Source organism: Lynx rufus, unplaced genomic scaffold (assembly GCF_022079265.1).
Source record: "Lynx rufus isolate CCGP_SWC_20201006 ecotype Redwood Valley unplaced genomic scaffold, mLynRuf1.p SCAF_7, whole genome shotgun sequence".
NCBI classification, from domain to species: domain Eukaryota; kingdom Metazoa; phylum Chordata; class Mammalia; order Carnivora; family Felidae; genus Lynx; species Lynx rufus.
In genome coordinates, this window is record NW_025814889.1 from 119,518,524 (window position 1) to 119,534,552 (window position 16,029).

Consider the following 16,029-nt stretch of genomic DNA (forward strand, 5'->3'; position numbering starts at 1 on the left):
TTCCTAACTAGTCCAACAGAAAATCTGGTATAGCTTGAGAAGAATCACTGCCATAACTTATTAATGGATTAACTAGGCATAATTTTTATAGGGTTCATTCATCCAAATTTATCATAGAATAGAATTTAAGAAAAAAATGAGTTATTTAAGTCCTTTTTTGGAAGGGATCCCTATCCCCTATGGATACTGCAGTTAGTGATGTGTCAGACTTCTCCTTCAAGAAATTAGCTGCAAATCCTTTCTTCATTATGTGAGCACTCTTCTGTTTGCCCCTTAGAGCTCTCCTCCCTCTTCCCTGCCCTGTGTAGACCATATCAGTGGGCTCCTTGTCCTGGGCTTCTGGGTTCAGGTAATGCAGGGTGGAGAGTGAGATCAGGGTGTTTTAATTCCTGGCTCCCTCTTAGAGGGCCACCACAGCTGGCCATATCCCTCAGCCTGTCTGGCAGCCTCCTCCACACAGCCTTCTCCCTTCCCATTCTCCCTTAGGCAATTACCAGCCCAGGGACACTGTTCACCCGTCTGTTTCCCTACATGCTGCCAACACCTATGTAAGTATTCTATTTATTAAACTCTAAAATAATCCCAATTGGAGTGTGCCATCTGCTTCATGCTGGGACCGTAATGGATACAAATAAGCATTTGATCCACAGAGAGAGGAGGACTGCTGACCTGGTAGTTAGCAAAGATTAAAAAAAAAAAAAAAAAAAAAGGAGGGGGGGGAGTGCAAACTATCCCAGTTGAAGCATTACCATCTAAAAAAATTGTTTTAATGTTTATTACTGAGAGAGAGAGAGGGAGGGAGAGGGAGAGAGGGAGGGGGAGGGGCAGAAAGGGGGGAGACACAGTCTGAAGCAGGCCACAGACTCTGAGCTATCAGTAGAGAGCCCAGTGTGGGGCTCGAACCCGCAAACCACGATATCATGATCTGAGCCAAAGTTGGACGCTTAACTGACTGAGCCATCCAGGCACCCTGAAGCATTACCATCTAAAACCCCAGCCCAAATCTTTCTTCAGGAAACCTGTCCTTTCTGCCTCTCTGAATGTTACCCCATCTCAGATTGTTTCTAGTGTTTTCAAAGCCCTGTGCATGCGTCTGCTACAAGCACGGCAGGCTTGTAGCACCCCAAGATTGTTTTAGTGTTTCAGAGTAACAGATCCAGCAGTGCAGGGGAGATCTCCTGAAAGTCATAGGATATGGAATGTGAATCTTTGATCTTTCCAGTTTCTCTAGCGTGGTCTTATATCACTTGACTTGCAGCTGGCACATATGTTTTAGGAAAATGGAAGGATGGATAAAGTGTATGGAATGTTTTGTCCTCTCAAAATTCTTATGTTGAAGCCCTAATCCTCCAGTGTGATGGTATTAGGAGATGGACCTTTGGGAGATAATTAGGTTAGATGGAGTCATGATGGTGGGGCCCTCAAGGATGGGATTGGTGCCTTTATAAGGGTAGACACCAGAGAGCTTGCTGCTCCCCCACTCTCTGCACACATAAAAAGAAGAGGTCATGTGACCACATAGTAAGATGGCAGATGCCTACAAACCAAGAGAAGAGCTTTTGGAGTGAAACCTATCTGTTGGTACCTTGATCTTGGACTTTCCAGCCTCCAGCAATGTGAAAAATATGTTTGTTGTTTAGCCACACAGTCTATGGTATTTTGTTATGGTACCCCGGGCTGACAGAGATAAACATGTAGATTTTTTCCAAACGTGCTATCTGCATTGTCTGAGACAAGCAATCTACTTGGGTGGCCCTTGCTCTTTTAGAAATTTGTTTGGCGATTCCTCTTTATAGCCTACTTTAATATTTAAAGGCAATGGGGATTGTTTTGGCTGAAATTTAAGCTTTAAAGGTGAAAGTATCCTTATCAGACTGGTTCAACTTAGAAATGAGCAAGTTTTCTCAATTTGGCCAATTAAAAAATACCTTTAGTATGGATGCTGAGGAGACTAGGCCTTTGGTTTTGATTCTAAATGGAAGTGGGGAGGTGCTCACAGAACGATGCCAAGCACCGGTGGCTGTACAATTTGTTTTATTTTGTGTGCTTTTTTTTAATAGGATATAAATAATGACAAAAATTACAAAATTTATAACTGGAAGCCCAAGCATATTTACACATGTTTCTGTTTCAGCAAAGCTACTATTTACTTTGCTCCTATACAATTACCTTTTGGTACCATATTTCAGTGTTATTTTATTCTCCATTTACTACATACATATCAACAGTGAATAGGCAAAATATATACAAGGAACTGTTCAGGTCAAGTAATTTAATATTGTATTAAAATTCTTCAACACTGAACTAAATCCATATACATTTGTCAGTTTGAAACAAAATTTAGTTATCCTTCTTTAAAACTCACCAACTGATGAATAACTGATAAGCCTCAAGTTTAAAATAATATTGGTTAATAAAAAAAACATTAAGACAATCCCACAATTTATCAATATCGCTATAATGAACTTCAAAATGATTCACAATATGATCAGTTAGAACAATATACATTAAAATGTTATTTTTTTCTATAATGATATTGGTACTGTTTATATAATTTGATTCTACATAAATATACATTATGGTATCATACAAATACTCCACAGAGACATTAAAAAAATTAAAATACCTTAAAGAAATGTAAGTAAATTTTATTTAATCAAATAGTAAGCAAACATTTATTTCAAGAAAAGAGTTTTATTACTTTGGAATCTCTCTCTTTTTTTTTTTTTTTGTATTTTTTCTAGAAAAATTTTTGCAATAGAATTTTATTAACACCTTTCTCAAACAAGGTTTCCATGACAGAAATCTTGACAGCAGGAGCCCTAGATTTTTTTTTTTAACGTTTTCTTTAAAACACTGTGAAGGTTAAAAAAAAAAAAACAATCTTTGCAGCTTATGGCTGCATCAGCACTTTCGGTTGGATGCCAGTCTGCTTGCCCTAATCTCCTGCTCTGGGGAGCGTCATCAGTACTTTGCCACACCCAAGCCAGTCCTCTCAGTGGTAGCAGTAAAAATTTAGTCATTTGAACTGAAACCAGAAACATCCCTCACAACTAACCTACTTTTCTTATCAGTGCATTAATGAAACATTCTTTTAATAAAAATATTTAATACAAGACACATTTTTCTGTGCATAATAAATTCCTGTTTTGAATCATTCTTAAATTTTGAATCAATCCATAGATGTAAAGTTTTTCTTTATCTGACATGGTTTATTACATATAAAATCCACAAATATAGAAATTGGGAAACAGGATTTCCTGGCAATCATGGGGGTGGTTTTTGTCCTTATGCATGAAATGATGCTCAGTGATATGATTTTACAGGTGTTTTATGGGGGTAGTTCTGTTCTGATTCTACCTTTAAAACTGCTGACTGAAAAATCCAAGATTTTTATACTTTTAGGCAGTATTAGAGATCCCCTGTACTTTTTTTTTAAAGGTATTATCCCCAAATTCAGCAAAGCAGTGTTGGGGGCAGAGTCATTAGAAATACCTTGGGTGGTGGTAGGGAGGGGAGTCAGGAGAGTCAGCAAAAAACCTCAACTCGTGCCTCTCAGGGGTTACGGCTGGAAAGTCTTGGTTGCACACTTTCTGTTACTGGTGCAGAAAGAACATCCCCAGGAATGGCCAGCGGCCTTTCGCCCGTGACAAGGCCACACAAACAGAGCAGTCTTCCTCCTGGGCTGGGTGGAAACGGAGGCGCGAAGGGAAGCCTGCTCCGGGACTGCTCAGCGTGCAAGGCACCGCGAGGACAGGAGGATGGTGAGTATCAGAAAATTGTGGTTTCATACTTGGTATTAATTCCTCTCTTGGCTTCTTGTCCTGGCTCCACAATCCACGGCAGATTGGCCAGAGTCTTTTGTTCAGAGGGGTCGATCTGCTTTAAAACAGAAAGGCTGATGCCTGTTATACGGTACCTGTACTCGGGTGCAAACATGCTTCTTAAAACTTTTTGGAAACCAATGCTATGCTCTGACAGGACTGCAGGGATATTGATACATGAGAATCTTGTGTTTGTCCTTTTAATACACATTTATTGTATAAGGACTATATGCAAGGCACTCAAGGGGTGGATGGTGAAGGAGACTCAGCCTTTGCTCTTGAAGGCACACAGATGGAGAGCAAACACAGAATTCTGCACTTCAGTACTGAGAAGGGGGAAGGAGGAAGAGAGGGTGCTCTGTGGTCAAGGAGCCAGGGGACTTCCTGGAAGAGGTGAACCAGGTTATGTCACTCCCCACCTCTCAAGCCTACAGTGGTTTCCATCACAAAGTAAACCCTAAGTCCTTCAGGTGAAGCCCAGCCACTCTGGCTTTGCTTCTCCCTGCATGCCAAGCCTACACCCAGGGCCTTTACTCACATCATCTGCTCTGCAGGAATGCCTTTCTCCAGACACCTGCATGTCTTATACCCTAATGTCATTCAGGTTGCAGCTCGAACACCACCTCCTCACCTGTTCACTCCATACAAAATAGCATCCTAACTTTTCTGCTCTTTTCTTCTGCTCTTTTCTTTATAATCCTTGTGCCACTTACATTATCTCATGTTTATTAGTTCATCCTACACTGCAGTGTAGGATTTTGTTTTGGCACTGTTTCCCCCAAACTTAGAAAAGCTCCTGGCAACCCAGTAAATAATAGTGGGCACACAATACATACTTATTGGATATTATAAAATAATGAGGTAATATCTGAACAGCTGGAGGATGAGCAAAAGTTTGCCTGGCAAGGGGGCAGGGAGAGGGGGAATAGCATGTGCAAAGCCCCTGAGGCAAGGAGAAAGAGCTGGTTGAGAGCTTGCAGTTTGCAGAGTGGGAGACTGGAGGGTAAATAGGTAAGCAGGGCCAAGTTAGGCTGAGCCTTGACCAAACTGAACTGAGCTGTAAAACAGTTAAAACCATTTTAGCCCCTGTGCATACAAAGTCAAAAAAGGCCACTCGTGGGTAAGGCCTGAGCTGTATGCTCTCAGGCAGGGCTTTCACAGGGAGTTCTTCCCCACATTGCTGCCTCATCTTTTCCACATCTGCCCTGGCCCTGGCTGTGTGTTCGGCTCAGGAGTGCTGGAGCAAGGTAGCCTGGGAAGGCCTCATTTCTCTTGCATTGTGAACTTTCGTGCCTGCTGGAAGGCTGTGGGATCCATGCCCTTTGGCTACCTTCCAGCATGATTTGATTCTATCTCCACAAAGCTGTGGGGAGGACTTCACATGTTCTTAGGAATCATGGAATATTTTTGAGTAATAAACAAATAGACCTGAGGGAGATGGAACATGGACACCAGCTGAGGGGGATGGGATGCTGAGGCAGTTAAAGAACATCAGTATTATTCACTGTATATTTTCATCATTTCTCAGTGAAGGGTTTTAGATGCATATTCTATGAGCCCCCATGGCATCCATCCCAGTTGTGCTCTCTTGGAAGAAGTCTTTGGGGACCAAAGTCTGATGGGAGGCACCTGCCTTGAACAGATTTATCCAGCCCATGTGAGAATGAATTACAACAGTCTAAGAGATAATCCAAAAAATATTCTGAAAATGACATTTAATTTACAGTTCTGTGGGGGAAGATAGATTATGAACAAATCTCCATCAATACTACACAGAATTAAAAGCAGGTATATGCTTGAGTGTGCCTGGGCATCTACCTCAGATTGGGCGGCCCAGGAAAAGCTTCATGTAGTGGAGACCTGAATGACAAGTGGGAGTCAGCTGTGCAGAAAATATGGGGGATACTATGCCAGGTGGAAGGAACAGGTAGCACAAAGGTCTTGGGTAGGAATGAGCTTTGGTCTGTTTGAGGAATAGGAAGGCCTGAGCATCATAGAGAAGTGTGGTGGGAATTAGCTTTTGGAACTTGGGGCAGTGGTGCCATGATCTGATGTGTTTTTTAGGATCACTCTGGTTGCATGGAGAAGAGAGACTGTTAGGACATGTACTGCAGTAGTTCTGGAGAGCAGTGGTGGTAGCCTGGATGAGAAGAGTGAGGAAATGGAGAGGAGTGGACAGATCTATGTTTTAAGGGTTGAGTGGATGGAACCTGCTCATGGTTGTACATGGTGGTGAGAGGAAGACAGGAATTAAGGATGACCTCTGGATTTATGGCTTAAACAATATGGTAAATGGTTATGCCATTTACCGAGCTGGGAAAGATTGAGAGTGTAAACAGCTTTAAGGGGAAAATCAAGAATTTTATTCCAGGGACTTCCAGGGAAGATGGTGGCCGAGGAGAATCCTAGGCTCAACTCATCCCATGGATACACCTGGATAATACCCACATCAGTGTAAATAACCCAGAAAATGATCTATAGACTGGCAGAACAGACTTTTCACGGCTAAATATAGGAAAGAGGCCACACTGAAGAAGGGAGGAAAGGCAGAGATGCAGTTGGAAGCCAAATGGGCCTGTGGTACCTGAGGGAGGGATGCTGTGGGCCCAGAGGGGAGAGGAGCAGATCCTACACCAGGCACCCAGGCACAGGGCACCTGCCCTGGGGAAGATGAATTCCCATAACATCTGGGTTTGAAAACCAGAGGGGCTTAACACACCTCTAACTTTGAAAATCAGTGAACCGGAGACTGATAGGAAACTAAGTCTCTGCCCTTAAAGAGACAGCATAACAAATAGCCCCACCAAGATACAGCATAGAAGCAGCAGTTTGAAAAATGCCTGTAGTATACGGAAGGGAGGGAGATTTATTAACTAATCTCTGAGCATGCGCTAGAGGTGCAGAGATCTTTGGGAGACTTCTCTAAGAACAAACGAACTGGCAGGCACCATTTCCTTCCCCGAACCCCCAGCCTACATACAGGTATACCCGTGTGAACCAGTGCAGCACTCTACCTAGCTTGCTAACAGCATGCCCTGCCCCATAGCCTCCTGTAGACCCACCTCCCAACCTGGCCTTGTTGAGTGCATCCAAAGCAATGCCACAAGCATGGCAGTATGCAAGCAGGCCTGACAGGGGTCAGCACCACTGCAAAGCAACTCCTGCCCTGGGGAGAGGGGAAGAAAACCACACACAGCAGTCTGTGGCCCCAGGAGTGTGCTGGGAATATTTAGTCTGACTATAGGCCCCATCCCCCAACAAAAACTTCTCAGGAGACAACACAGAGTGCCTTGCAGTGTGGTGCTCCTGTAGCTCTGGAAAATACCTGGTCTATTCCAACTTAAGCCCAAGGCAGCCCAGACTAACCCCCTAACACAGGGGACCAAACCCTGCCCACAGCAGGCAAAGAGCCATAGCAGACAACTGGACTGAAGGCAAAAACAGCTCAGCCAGAACAGTGAGACACATGCAACAGAGAGAGGAGACACCCCAGAAGTGCCAGATTCTGGTGAACAGGGGACACTACACTGTAGGGCACTATAGGACCTCTTCTTGTTAGGGTCACTACTTTCAAGAGCAGAAGACATAACTGACTTTCCTAATAGAAACAAGACACACAAAGGCACAATGAAGAGACAGAGGAATAGGTCCCAAATGAACTAATAGGACAAAGTTACAGAAAAATAGCTAAAATCTTGGAGATAAGTAATATGCCTGATTAATACTTTAAAGTAAAGGTCATAAAGATACTGGACTTAAGAGTAGAGGACCTCAGGGGCACCTGGGAAGCTCAGTCGGTTGAGCATCCGACTTCGGCTCAGGTCATGATCTCACAGTTTGTGGGTTCAAGCCCCACATGAGGCTCTGTACTGACAGCTTGCTCAGAACCTGCAGCCTGCTTCAGATTCTGTGTCTCCTTCTCTCTCTCTCTGCCCCTCCCCTGTTCATGCTCTCTCTCTCTCTCTCTCTCTGAAAAATAAATAAAAGTTTAAAAAAAAAAAAAAGAGGAGAGAACCTGAGACCCTCAACAAAGATAGACAACATAAAAAAACCAGAGAGATGAGGAACGCAATTAGAAATTAAAAGTACATTAGAGGGAACAAACAGACTAAAGGAAGCAGAAGAATGGATGTGTGACCTGGAAGACAGAGTAATGGAAAGCAATCAAGCTGAACAGGAGAAAGAAAAGAGCTTAATAAAAAATGAGAGTAGATTAAGGGAACTCAGTGAGACCATCCAGTGTAATAACACTGCATTATAGGGATCCCAGGAAGAGGAGAGAGAGAAAAAGGGGCAGAAAACTTATTGGAAGAAATAATAGCTTATTATTATTTGGCCAATATCGAGAATGAAATAGAAATCTAGATCCAGGAGACACAGAGCACCCCCGACTAAACCCAAGGAGGGCCACACCAAAACACACAGTAATTAAAATAGCAAAAAGTAGTGATAGAGAATTTTTAAAGCAGCAAGAGAAAGGAATACAGCTACATACAAAGGAAGCCCCATAAGGCTATCAGCTGGTATTTCAGCAGAAACTTTTCAGGCCAGAAGGGAGTGGCATGACATATTCAAAGTGCTGAAAGAAGAAAAAAGCCCGCAACCAAGAGTACTCTAATCGCAAGGCTATCATTCAGAACTGAAAGACAGAGATAGAGTTCCCACAGGCAAAAGTTAAAGGAATTCATGATCACGGGGCACCTGGGTGGCTCAGTCAGTTGAGCATCCGACTTCAGCTCAGGTCATGATCTCGTTGGGCTCTGTGCCGAAAGCTTGGAGCCTGCAGCCTGCTTCCGATTCTGTGTCTCCCTCTCTCTGCCCCTTCCCCGCTCATGCTCTGTCTTCTCAAAGATGAATAAACGTTAAAAAAAAAGAAATTTTTTTTAAAGGAATTCATGATAACGAGGCGCCTGGGTGGCTCAGTCGGTTGAGCATCCAACTTCGGCTCAGGTCATGATCTCGCGGTTCGTGAGTTCAGGCCCCAGGTTGGGCTCTGTGCTGACAGCTCAGAGCCTGGAGCCTGCTTCCGATTCTGTGTCTCCCTCTTTCTGCCCCTTCCCCACTCATGCTCTCTGTCTCTCAAAGATGAATAAACGTTAAAAAAAATTTTTTTAAAAAAAGGAATTCATGATCACTAAACCAGCCCTATAAGAAATGTTAAAGGGGGGGGCGCCTGGGTGGCTCAGTCGGTTAAGCAGCCGACTTTGGCTCGGGTCATGATCTCGCGGTCCGTGAGTTCGAGCCCTGCGTCAGGCTCTGTGCTGACAGCTCAGAGCCTGGAGCCTGTTTCGGATTCTGTGTCTCCCTCTCCCTGACCCTACCCCGTTCATGCTTTGTCTCTCTCTTGTCTCAAAAATAAATAAATGTTAAAAAAAAATTAAAAAAAAAAAAAAGAAATGTTAAAGGAGACTCTGAGTAGAAAGTAAAATTTTACTCCTTCTTTAGGAGTAAAAATTTCCTACCTTTATTTTTTTTATTTTTTAAAGTTTATTTATTTTGAGAGAGAACATGCATGAGCAGGGGAGGGACAGAGAGAAGGGGAGAGAGAGAATCCCAACCAGACTCTGCACTGTCTGTATGGAGCCCAAAAATGTGGGGTTCCATCTCATGAACCGTAAGATCATGACCTGAGCCAAAATCAAGAGTTGGAAGCTTAACCGACTGAGCCACCCAGACACCCCAGATTTTACTGCTTTTAGAATGGGTTCAAACTTAAGTACCCATCTACTTCATATAGACTGCTATATGCACAGGATGTTATATACAAACCTTATGGTAGCCACAAATCAAAAGCTGGTAATAGATATCCAAAAAATAAAGAGAAAAGAATCTAAGTATATCACTAAAGAAAGCCATGAGACAAGAGAGCAAGAGAAGAAAGGAAAAGAGAAGAACTACAAAAACAACAGGTAACAAAATGGCAATAAGTACATACCTATCAATAATTACTTTGAATGTAAACGGACTAACTGCTCCAATCAAAAAACATAGGGTGGTGGAATGGATAAAAAAGCAAGACCCATCTATATGCTGCCTACAAAAGACTCATTTTAGACCTAAAGACACATGAGATTGAAAGGGAAGGGATGGAAAAGCATTTATCATGCAAATGGAAGTGAAAAGAAAGCTGAGGTGGCAATACTTATATCAGACAAATTTGACTTCAAAACATACTGTAACAAGAGACAAAGAAGGACACTATATAATCATAAAGGGAACACTCCAACAAGAAGATATAACAATTGTAAATATTTATGCACCCAACATGGAAGCACCCAAAAACATAAAAGCTCATAACAGACATAAAGGACATAATGATAGTAATACAATAGTAGTAGGGGACTTTAATGCTTCACTTACATCAATGGATGGTTCACCCAAACAAAATCAATAAGGAAACGGTTTTACTAGATGGACTTAACAGATATATACAGAACATTCCATCCTAAAACAGCAGAATACACATTCTTTTCAAGTGCACATGAACATTTTCCAGAATAGATCATATTAGGCCACAAGATAAGTCTTAACAAATTAAAAAATACTGAAGTCATACCATGCATCTTCTCCAACCACAGCACTATGAAACTAGAAATCAACCACAAGAAAAAAAGTCTGGAAAGAACACAAATATGTGGAGGTTAAATAACATGGTATTAAATAATGAATGGGTCAATCAAGAAGTCAAAGAGGAAATAAAAAAATACATATGAAAATGAAAATACAGTGGTTCTAAATCTTTGGGATGCACCAAAAGCTGTTCTAAGAGGGAAGTTTATAGCAATACAGACCTAACTCAAGAGGCAAGAAAAATTTCAACTAAACAATGTAACCTTACACCTAAAGGAGCTTGAAAAAGAAGAACAAACAAAACCTAAAACCCGTAGCAGGAAGGAAATAATAAAGAGAGCAGAAATAAATGAGATAGAAAATTAAAACACCAACAGAGCAGATGAATAAAACCAGAAGCTAGTTCTTTGAAAAGATCAAGAAAATTGATAAGCCTCTAGCCAGACACATCAAAAATAAAAAATGAAGAGAGATGACTCAAAGTAAAAAATGAAAGAGGAGAAATAACAATGGATACCACAGAGATAAACAAGAATTATAAGAGAATATTATGAAAAACTATATGCCAACAAAATTATATGCCAACCTAGAAGAAATTGATAAATTCCTAGAAACATATAATCTCCCAAAACTGAATCAGGAAGAAACAGAAAATTTGAACAGACCAATTACCACCAATGAAATTGAATCAGTAATCAAAAAACTCCCAACAAAGTCCAGTACCAGACACCTTCACAGGTGAATTCTACCAAACATTTAAAGAAGAATTAGTTACCAATTCTTCTTAAACCTTTCTGAAGAATAGAAGAGGAAGGAAAGTTTCCAAATCCATTCTCTGAAACCTGCATTATGCTGATCCCAAAACCAAAAGACACTATAAAAAAAGAGACCTACAGGCCAATATAATGAACATTGATAAAAAAGTTGAGAACAAGATATTGGCAAACTGAATTCAATAATACATTTAAAAAAATCACTCACCACAATCAAGTGGTATTTTTTCCCCCAGGATGCAAGGATGTTTCAATGTTTGTATATCAATCAACATGATACATTACATCAACAAGAGAAAGGATAAAAACCATATGATCATCTCAACAGATGCAGAAAAAGCATCTAACAAAGTGCAAAATCAATATTCATTATAAAAACTCTGAACAATGTAGGTTTTAGAGGGAATATACCTCAACAAAATAAAGGCCATACATGAAAAACCCACAGCTAACATCATACTCAATGGTGAAAAACAGAGCTATTACCCTAAGATGAGGAATGATAAGCATGTTCACTGTCACCACTTTTATTCCAGTACTGGAAGTCTTAGCCTCAGAGCAATCAGACAAGAAAGAGAAATGAAAGGCATCCAAGTTGGTATGGAAGAAGTAAAACTCATTTTTTGCAGATGACATTATACCATGTATAGAAAACCCTAAAGGCTCCACCAAAAAACTAGAACTAATAAAATCCATATACAAAAAACCACTGCGTTTCTATACACTAATAATGAAGTAGCAGAAAGATAAATTAAGAAAACACCCCCACTTAAAATTGCACCAAAAATAATAAAATACCTAATAATAAACTTAGCCAAGTAGGTGAAAGATCTATACCCTGAACTATAAAACACTAATGAAAGAAATTGAAGATGACATAAACAAATGGCAAGGTACTCCATGCTCACAGACTGGGAGTTTACACTGCCTAAAATAATCTGTAGATTTAATGCAATCTCTATCAAAATGCCAACAGCATTTTTCACAGAACTAGAAGAAATAATCCTAAAATTTCTATGGAACCAAAAAAGACCCTGAATAGCCAAAGCAATCTTGAAAAAGAACAAAACTGGAGGTATCACAATCCCAAATTTCAAGGTATACTACAAAGCTGTAGTAATCAAAACCGTATGGTACTGGCACAAACAGAGATACATAGATCAATGGAACAGAAGAGGGAGACTATAAACAAACCCATGATATGATCTATTAATCTTCAATAAAGGAAGCAAGAATATGCAATGTGGAAAAGAATCTCTTCAAAAAATGGTGCTGGGAAAACTGGACAGCTACATGCAAAAGAATCAAAGTGGCCCACTTTCTTATATATACACAAAAATAAAGTCAAAATGGATTAAAGACATAGATATGAGACCTGAAACCATAAAAATCCTAGAAGAGAGCACAGGCAGTAATTCTCTGACAGCAGCCAGAGCAGTATTTTTCTAGATGTCTCCTGAGGCAAGAGAAACAAAAGCATAAATATACTATTGGGGGTATATAAAAATAAAAACCTTCTGCATAGCAAAGAAAACAATTCACAAAATTAAAAGGCAACCTACTGAATGGGAAAAGATATTTGCAAATGACATATCTGATAAGGGGTTAGTGTCCAAAATATATAAAGAACTTACACAACTCGACACAAAACAACCAAAAATACAATTTAAAATGGGCAGAAAACATGAACAGACATTTCTTCAAAGAAGACATGATGGCCAACAGACACATGAAAAGATACATGCACCCCTATATATATTGCAGCATTACTTACAGTAGCCAAATTATGGAAGCAACCCAAGTGTCCACTGATGGATGAATGAATAAAGAAAAAGTGGTATATATACACAATGGGATATTAGTCATAAAAAATAATGAAATCTTGCTATTTGCAACAACATAGATAGATCTAAAGGGTAGAGGGGTGCCTGGGTGTCTCAGTCGGTTGAGCATCCTACTTCGGCTCAGGTCATGATCTCACAGTTCGTGAGTTTGAGCCCCGCGTCAGGCTCTGTGCTGACAGCTTGGAGTCTGGAGCCTGCTTCGGATTCTGTGTCTCCCTCTCTCTCTGCCCCTCCCCTGCTCACACCCTGTCTCTTAAAAATAAACACTAATAAATAAGTAAATCGTATAAAGTTAAGTGAAATAAGTCCGAGAAATACAAATACCATATGATTTCACTCGTGGAATTTAAGAAACAAAACAAATGAACAAAGAAAAAAACCAGACTCTTAACTATAGAGAACAAACTGATGGCTGCCAGAGGGGCAGTTGGATTGGGGGGGGGGGGGGAGATGGGGAGAATAGGTGAAGGGGATTAGGAGTATTTGAATGAGCACTGAGTAGTGTACAGAATTGTTGAATCACTACACTATACTCCTGAAACTAATATAACACTGTATGTTAATTATACTGGAATTAAAATGAAAATAATTATTTCTGGACATGCTAAGTTTCAGATGTCTGTTACATATTAAAGAAGAAACTGAACATACAAATCTGGATTTGTGGGAGTGCATCAGGATTGGGAGCCAGTGGGGCTGGGTAGGTGCAGAGGTAGGGAGAACATGGGGTGTGTGTGTGTGTGTGTGTGTGTGTGTGTGTGTGTGTTTTGACCATGGTGTTTGAAGGGAAGATTTTCAGAGGACATGCAGTAACTGGTGATGTTCAGATGAAGGATAAGCATGGGAGCTAATGGCTGGGGTGGAGTGGCAGTGAGCCCTCAAGGAGAGAGGCCAGATGTTAGAGGGATTGTCTCCATGGATGCTGAAGCTGCCAAGAATGGTGACAGGAGTAGAGGCCCAAAAGAAGATTGTAAACAAGAAGCCACATGGTCACAAAGGGAGGAGCTTCAAGATTCTACACTTTCCTTGTGACCCCTTGGGCAGAGATGGTAGGGAGAAGAGAGTTAGAGGGATATATGGATATGAGAGCAGGGCATCTGGGGGCGCCTGCCTGCCCCATGCCACAGAGTTGCTAGGATGCCATAAGGCAGCTGGAGCAGAAGCCAGACGGGAGGCTGGTTGGGAACGCTCCAGCTTCTGGGTATTGCTACTACCAGCGGAGGTCGCTTTGAAGTCATGAGAAGTCTGTTAGGACAGGATGTCTACAGAGCTTGTGGGAGGGAGGGGGAGGAAATTCCTGGAGGAAGGCAGAGGACGAGGAGGAAGGAGGGGCTGCACCTTCTGAAGAGTCACCACTCTGTAGGAAGTCTCAGCTGCTGGGAGAAAGCCTGCCTAAAGCTGGCATCTAGGCCTCCAGTGAAGGGGAAGAGGGCTGCTCTGCTGTGATGCACGTACAGCCTGTGCACCTAGCTTCCTTTAGCTGGGTACCCGGGACACCTTGCTGTGAACCTCTGCCAACCTCTCCAAGGGCCAGTGGCTTGCAAGAGGCTCTGGCCCCTGTTGTGATGGTAGTGGAGCCTCAGGGAACATCATTCCCAAGCTTTACTGGACCTTTAGGAAAGGTTCGTCAAGGAAGCAGCAACACCCAGTACCCCCCTCACAGGGCTGCCACAGGTGACAGAGTGGAATTTTCTTGGGAGCCTCTAGGTTCAGGCAGACGGTCCCCCAAGACTTTGCAGGAACCAGGCTGGGAGGATGAAGGATGCATGCCAGGAGGAGGCCAAGGGAGACAGAAATGCAGGTCCCACACCACTCAGGGCCCACTTAGCAACCTCCTTTCCCTCTAGCTCAAGATTTTCAGAACATCTGTTATCTTTTCTACTTACCACCGATTTGCGAATGCTGACACGGGGCTTGGGGATGGGTTTGGAGGGTTTGTTTTCAAAGCTTTCCGGAAGTGTAGAGGAATGCCCCCCTTTTCTTGCTTGTAGTGCAAGCTGGTAAGCGACTTCAAATGCCTGTCCCAGTGTTAGGATGATTTCGTAGGCTAAATTCTGCAAGAGTAAAGAGAAAGTGTTTATTAGGTTGTACTACAGGGTGGCCAAGTTGAGTGGCTGAGGAGCACTGTGGGAGGTGAACTAGCAAGGACCTTGAACTACTCTACCTATTGTGGCAGTGAGTCAGTGGAAATCTGTGAAAAACAGGAAACTCTAGGTCCAATTTGGAGTCTATATGCCATTAATCAGCAATGAGATGCCTCTCTTTCAGCCATGCTAAGGAGCCGACCCCCAACTTCACCCCACAGGGAGCAGGCCCCCACCCACTGGCCCCAGGAACCTACTCCATTCTGAGCCTCCTCATGGGCAGCTGGTTTGCTCCCAGGCCTTGGAAGATAAGGGGTTACTCTGGTCCTTCATCTTAGTTCTGGGAGCGCCTCAGCTGTGCCTGTGAGGACTAGCCCACACACTCCACAGGAGGTGTTCCTGAGAAGTTTGGGTCTTTTTACCTCAAACATCTGTGATTCAGTGAACATCTCTAAAGCACAATCAAAATCTAATTTAGGCGGAGGGGAGAGGCATTAGTCATGCTGGTGTGGCGTCTCACAGTTACAGCAGCCAGCATGCAAACAGAGCCAATTATCCATCTATTTCTTGAGGCGCTTGCTCTCCCTGTGGGTCCACTCCATATTTTATCATCAAATCAGCAAGAGACAGGAGACTGTGTCAGGCCTGAATGCCATGCCAAGCAGTGCCTGGGAGAAAGGTTCTTTTCGTCAGACCTTCAATCATTCCTTCAAGATGACTTCTAGCTTTCTTTTCTCTTCTCCCAATACATATCTTCGATTTCTACCTTCTCTTCCCAGCACAGCTCCACCCCATCTTCTCTAAGAAAACATGATGTTGTGTGACCCCAAGGAGACAGGGTCTCGACAACACCCCTGAGGTCACAAGTGCACCGAAGAGGTAGATGCCTATCAGTCATAGAGAGCTTTCTTAAAATCACTGCACAGAGAGCAGC

The 16,029-nt window shown here is 42.2% G+C and overlaps 1 protein-coding gene across 16 annotated transcripts in view; it reads right to left on the bottom strand.

Annotated features, from left to right (window-relative positions):
- Nucleotides 1–3,754: 3,754 nt before the first annotated feature.
- ANKS1B (ankyrin repeat and sterile alpha motif domain containing 1B) overlaps nt 3,755–16,029 on the bottom strand; it is a 1,075,523-nt gene continuing 1,063,248 nt past the window's right edge. For 10 of the 16 annotated variants that reach the window (XM_047066127.1, XM_047066125.1, XM_047066123.1 and 7 more), the window contains 2 exons: nt 14,898–15,065; nt 3,755–3,882 (listed from right to left, as the gene is read on the bottom strand). In XM_047066127.1, the coding sequence (XP_046922083.1) occupies nt 3,772–3,882; nt 14,898–15,065 (279 nt within the window). In that variant the 3' untranslated portion in view covers nt 3,755–3,771. The remainder of the gene's footprint in view (nt 3,883–14,897; nt 15,066–16,029) is intronic. The other 6 variants (XM_047066126.1, XM_047066124.1, XM_047066138.1 and 3 more) reach the window with 1 other exon arrangement.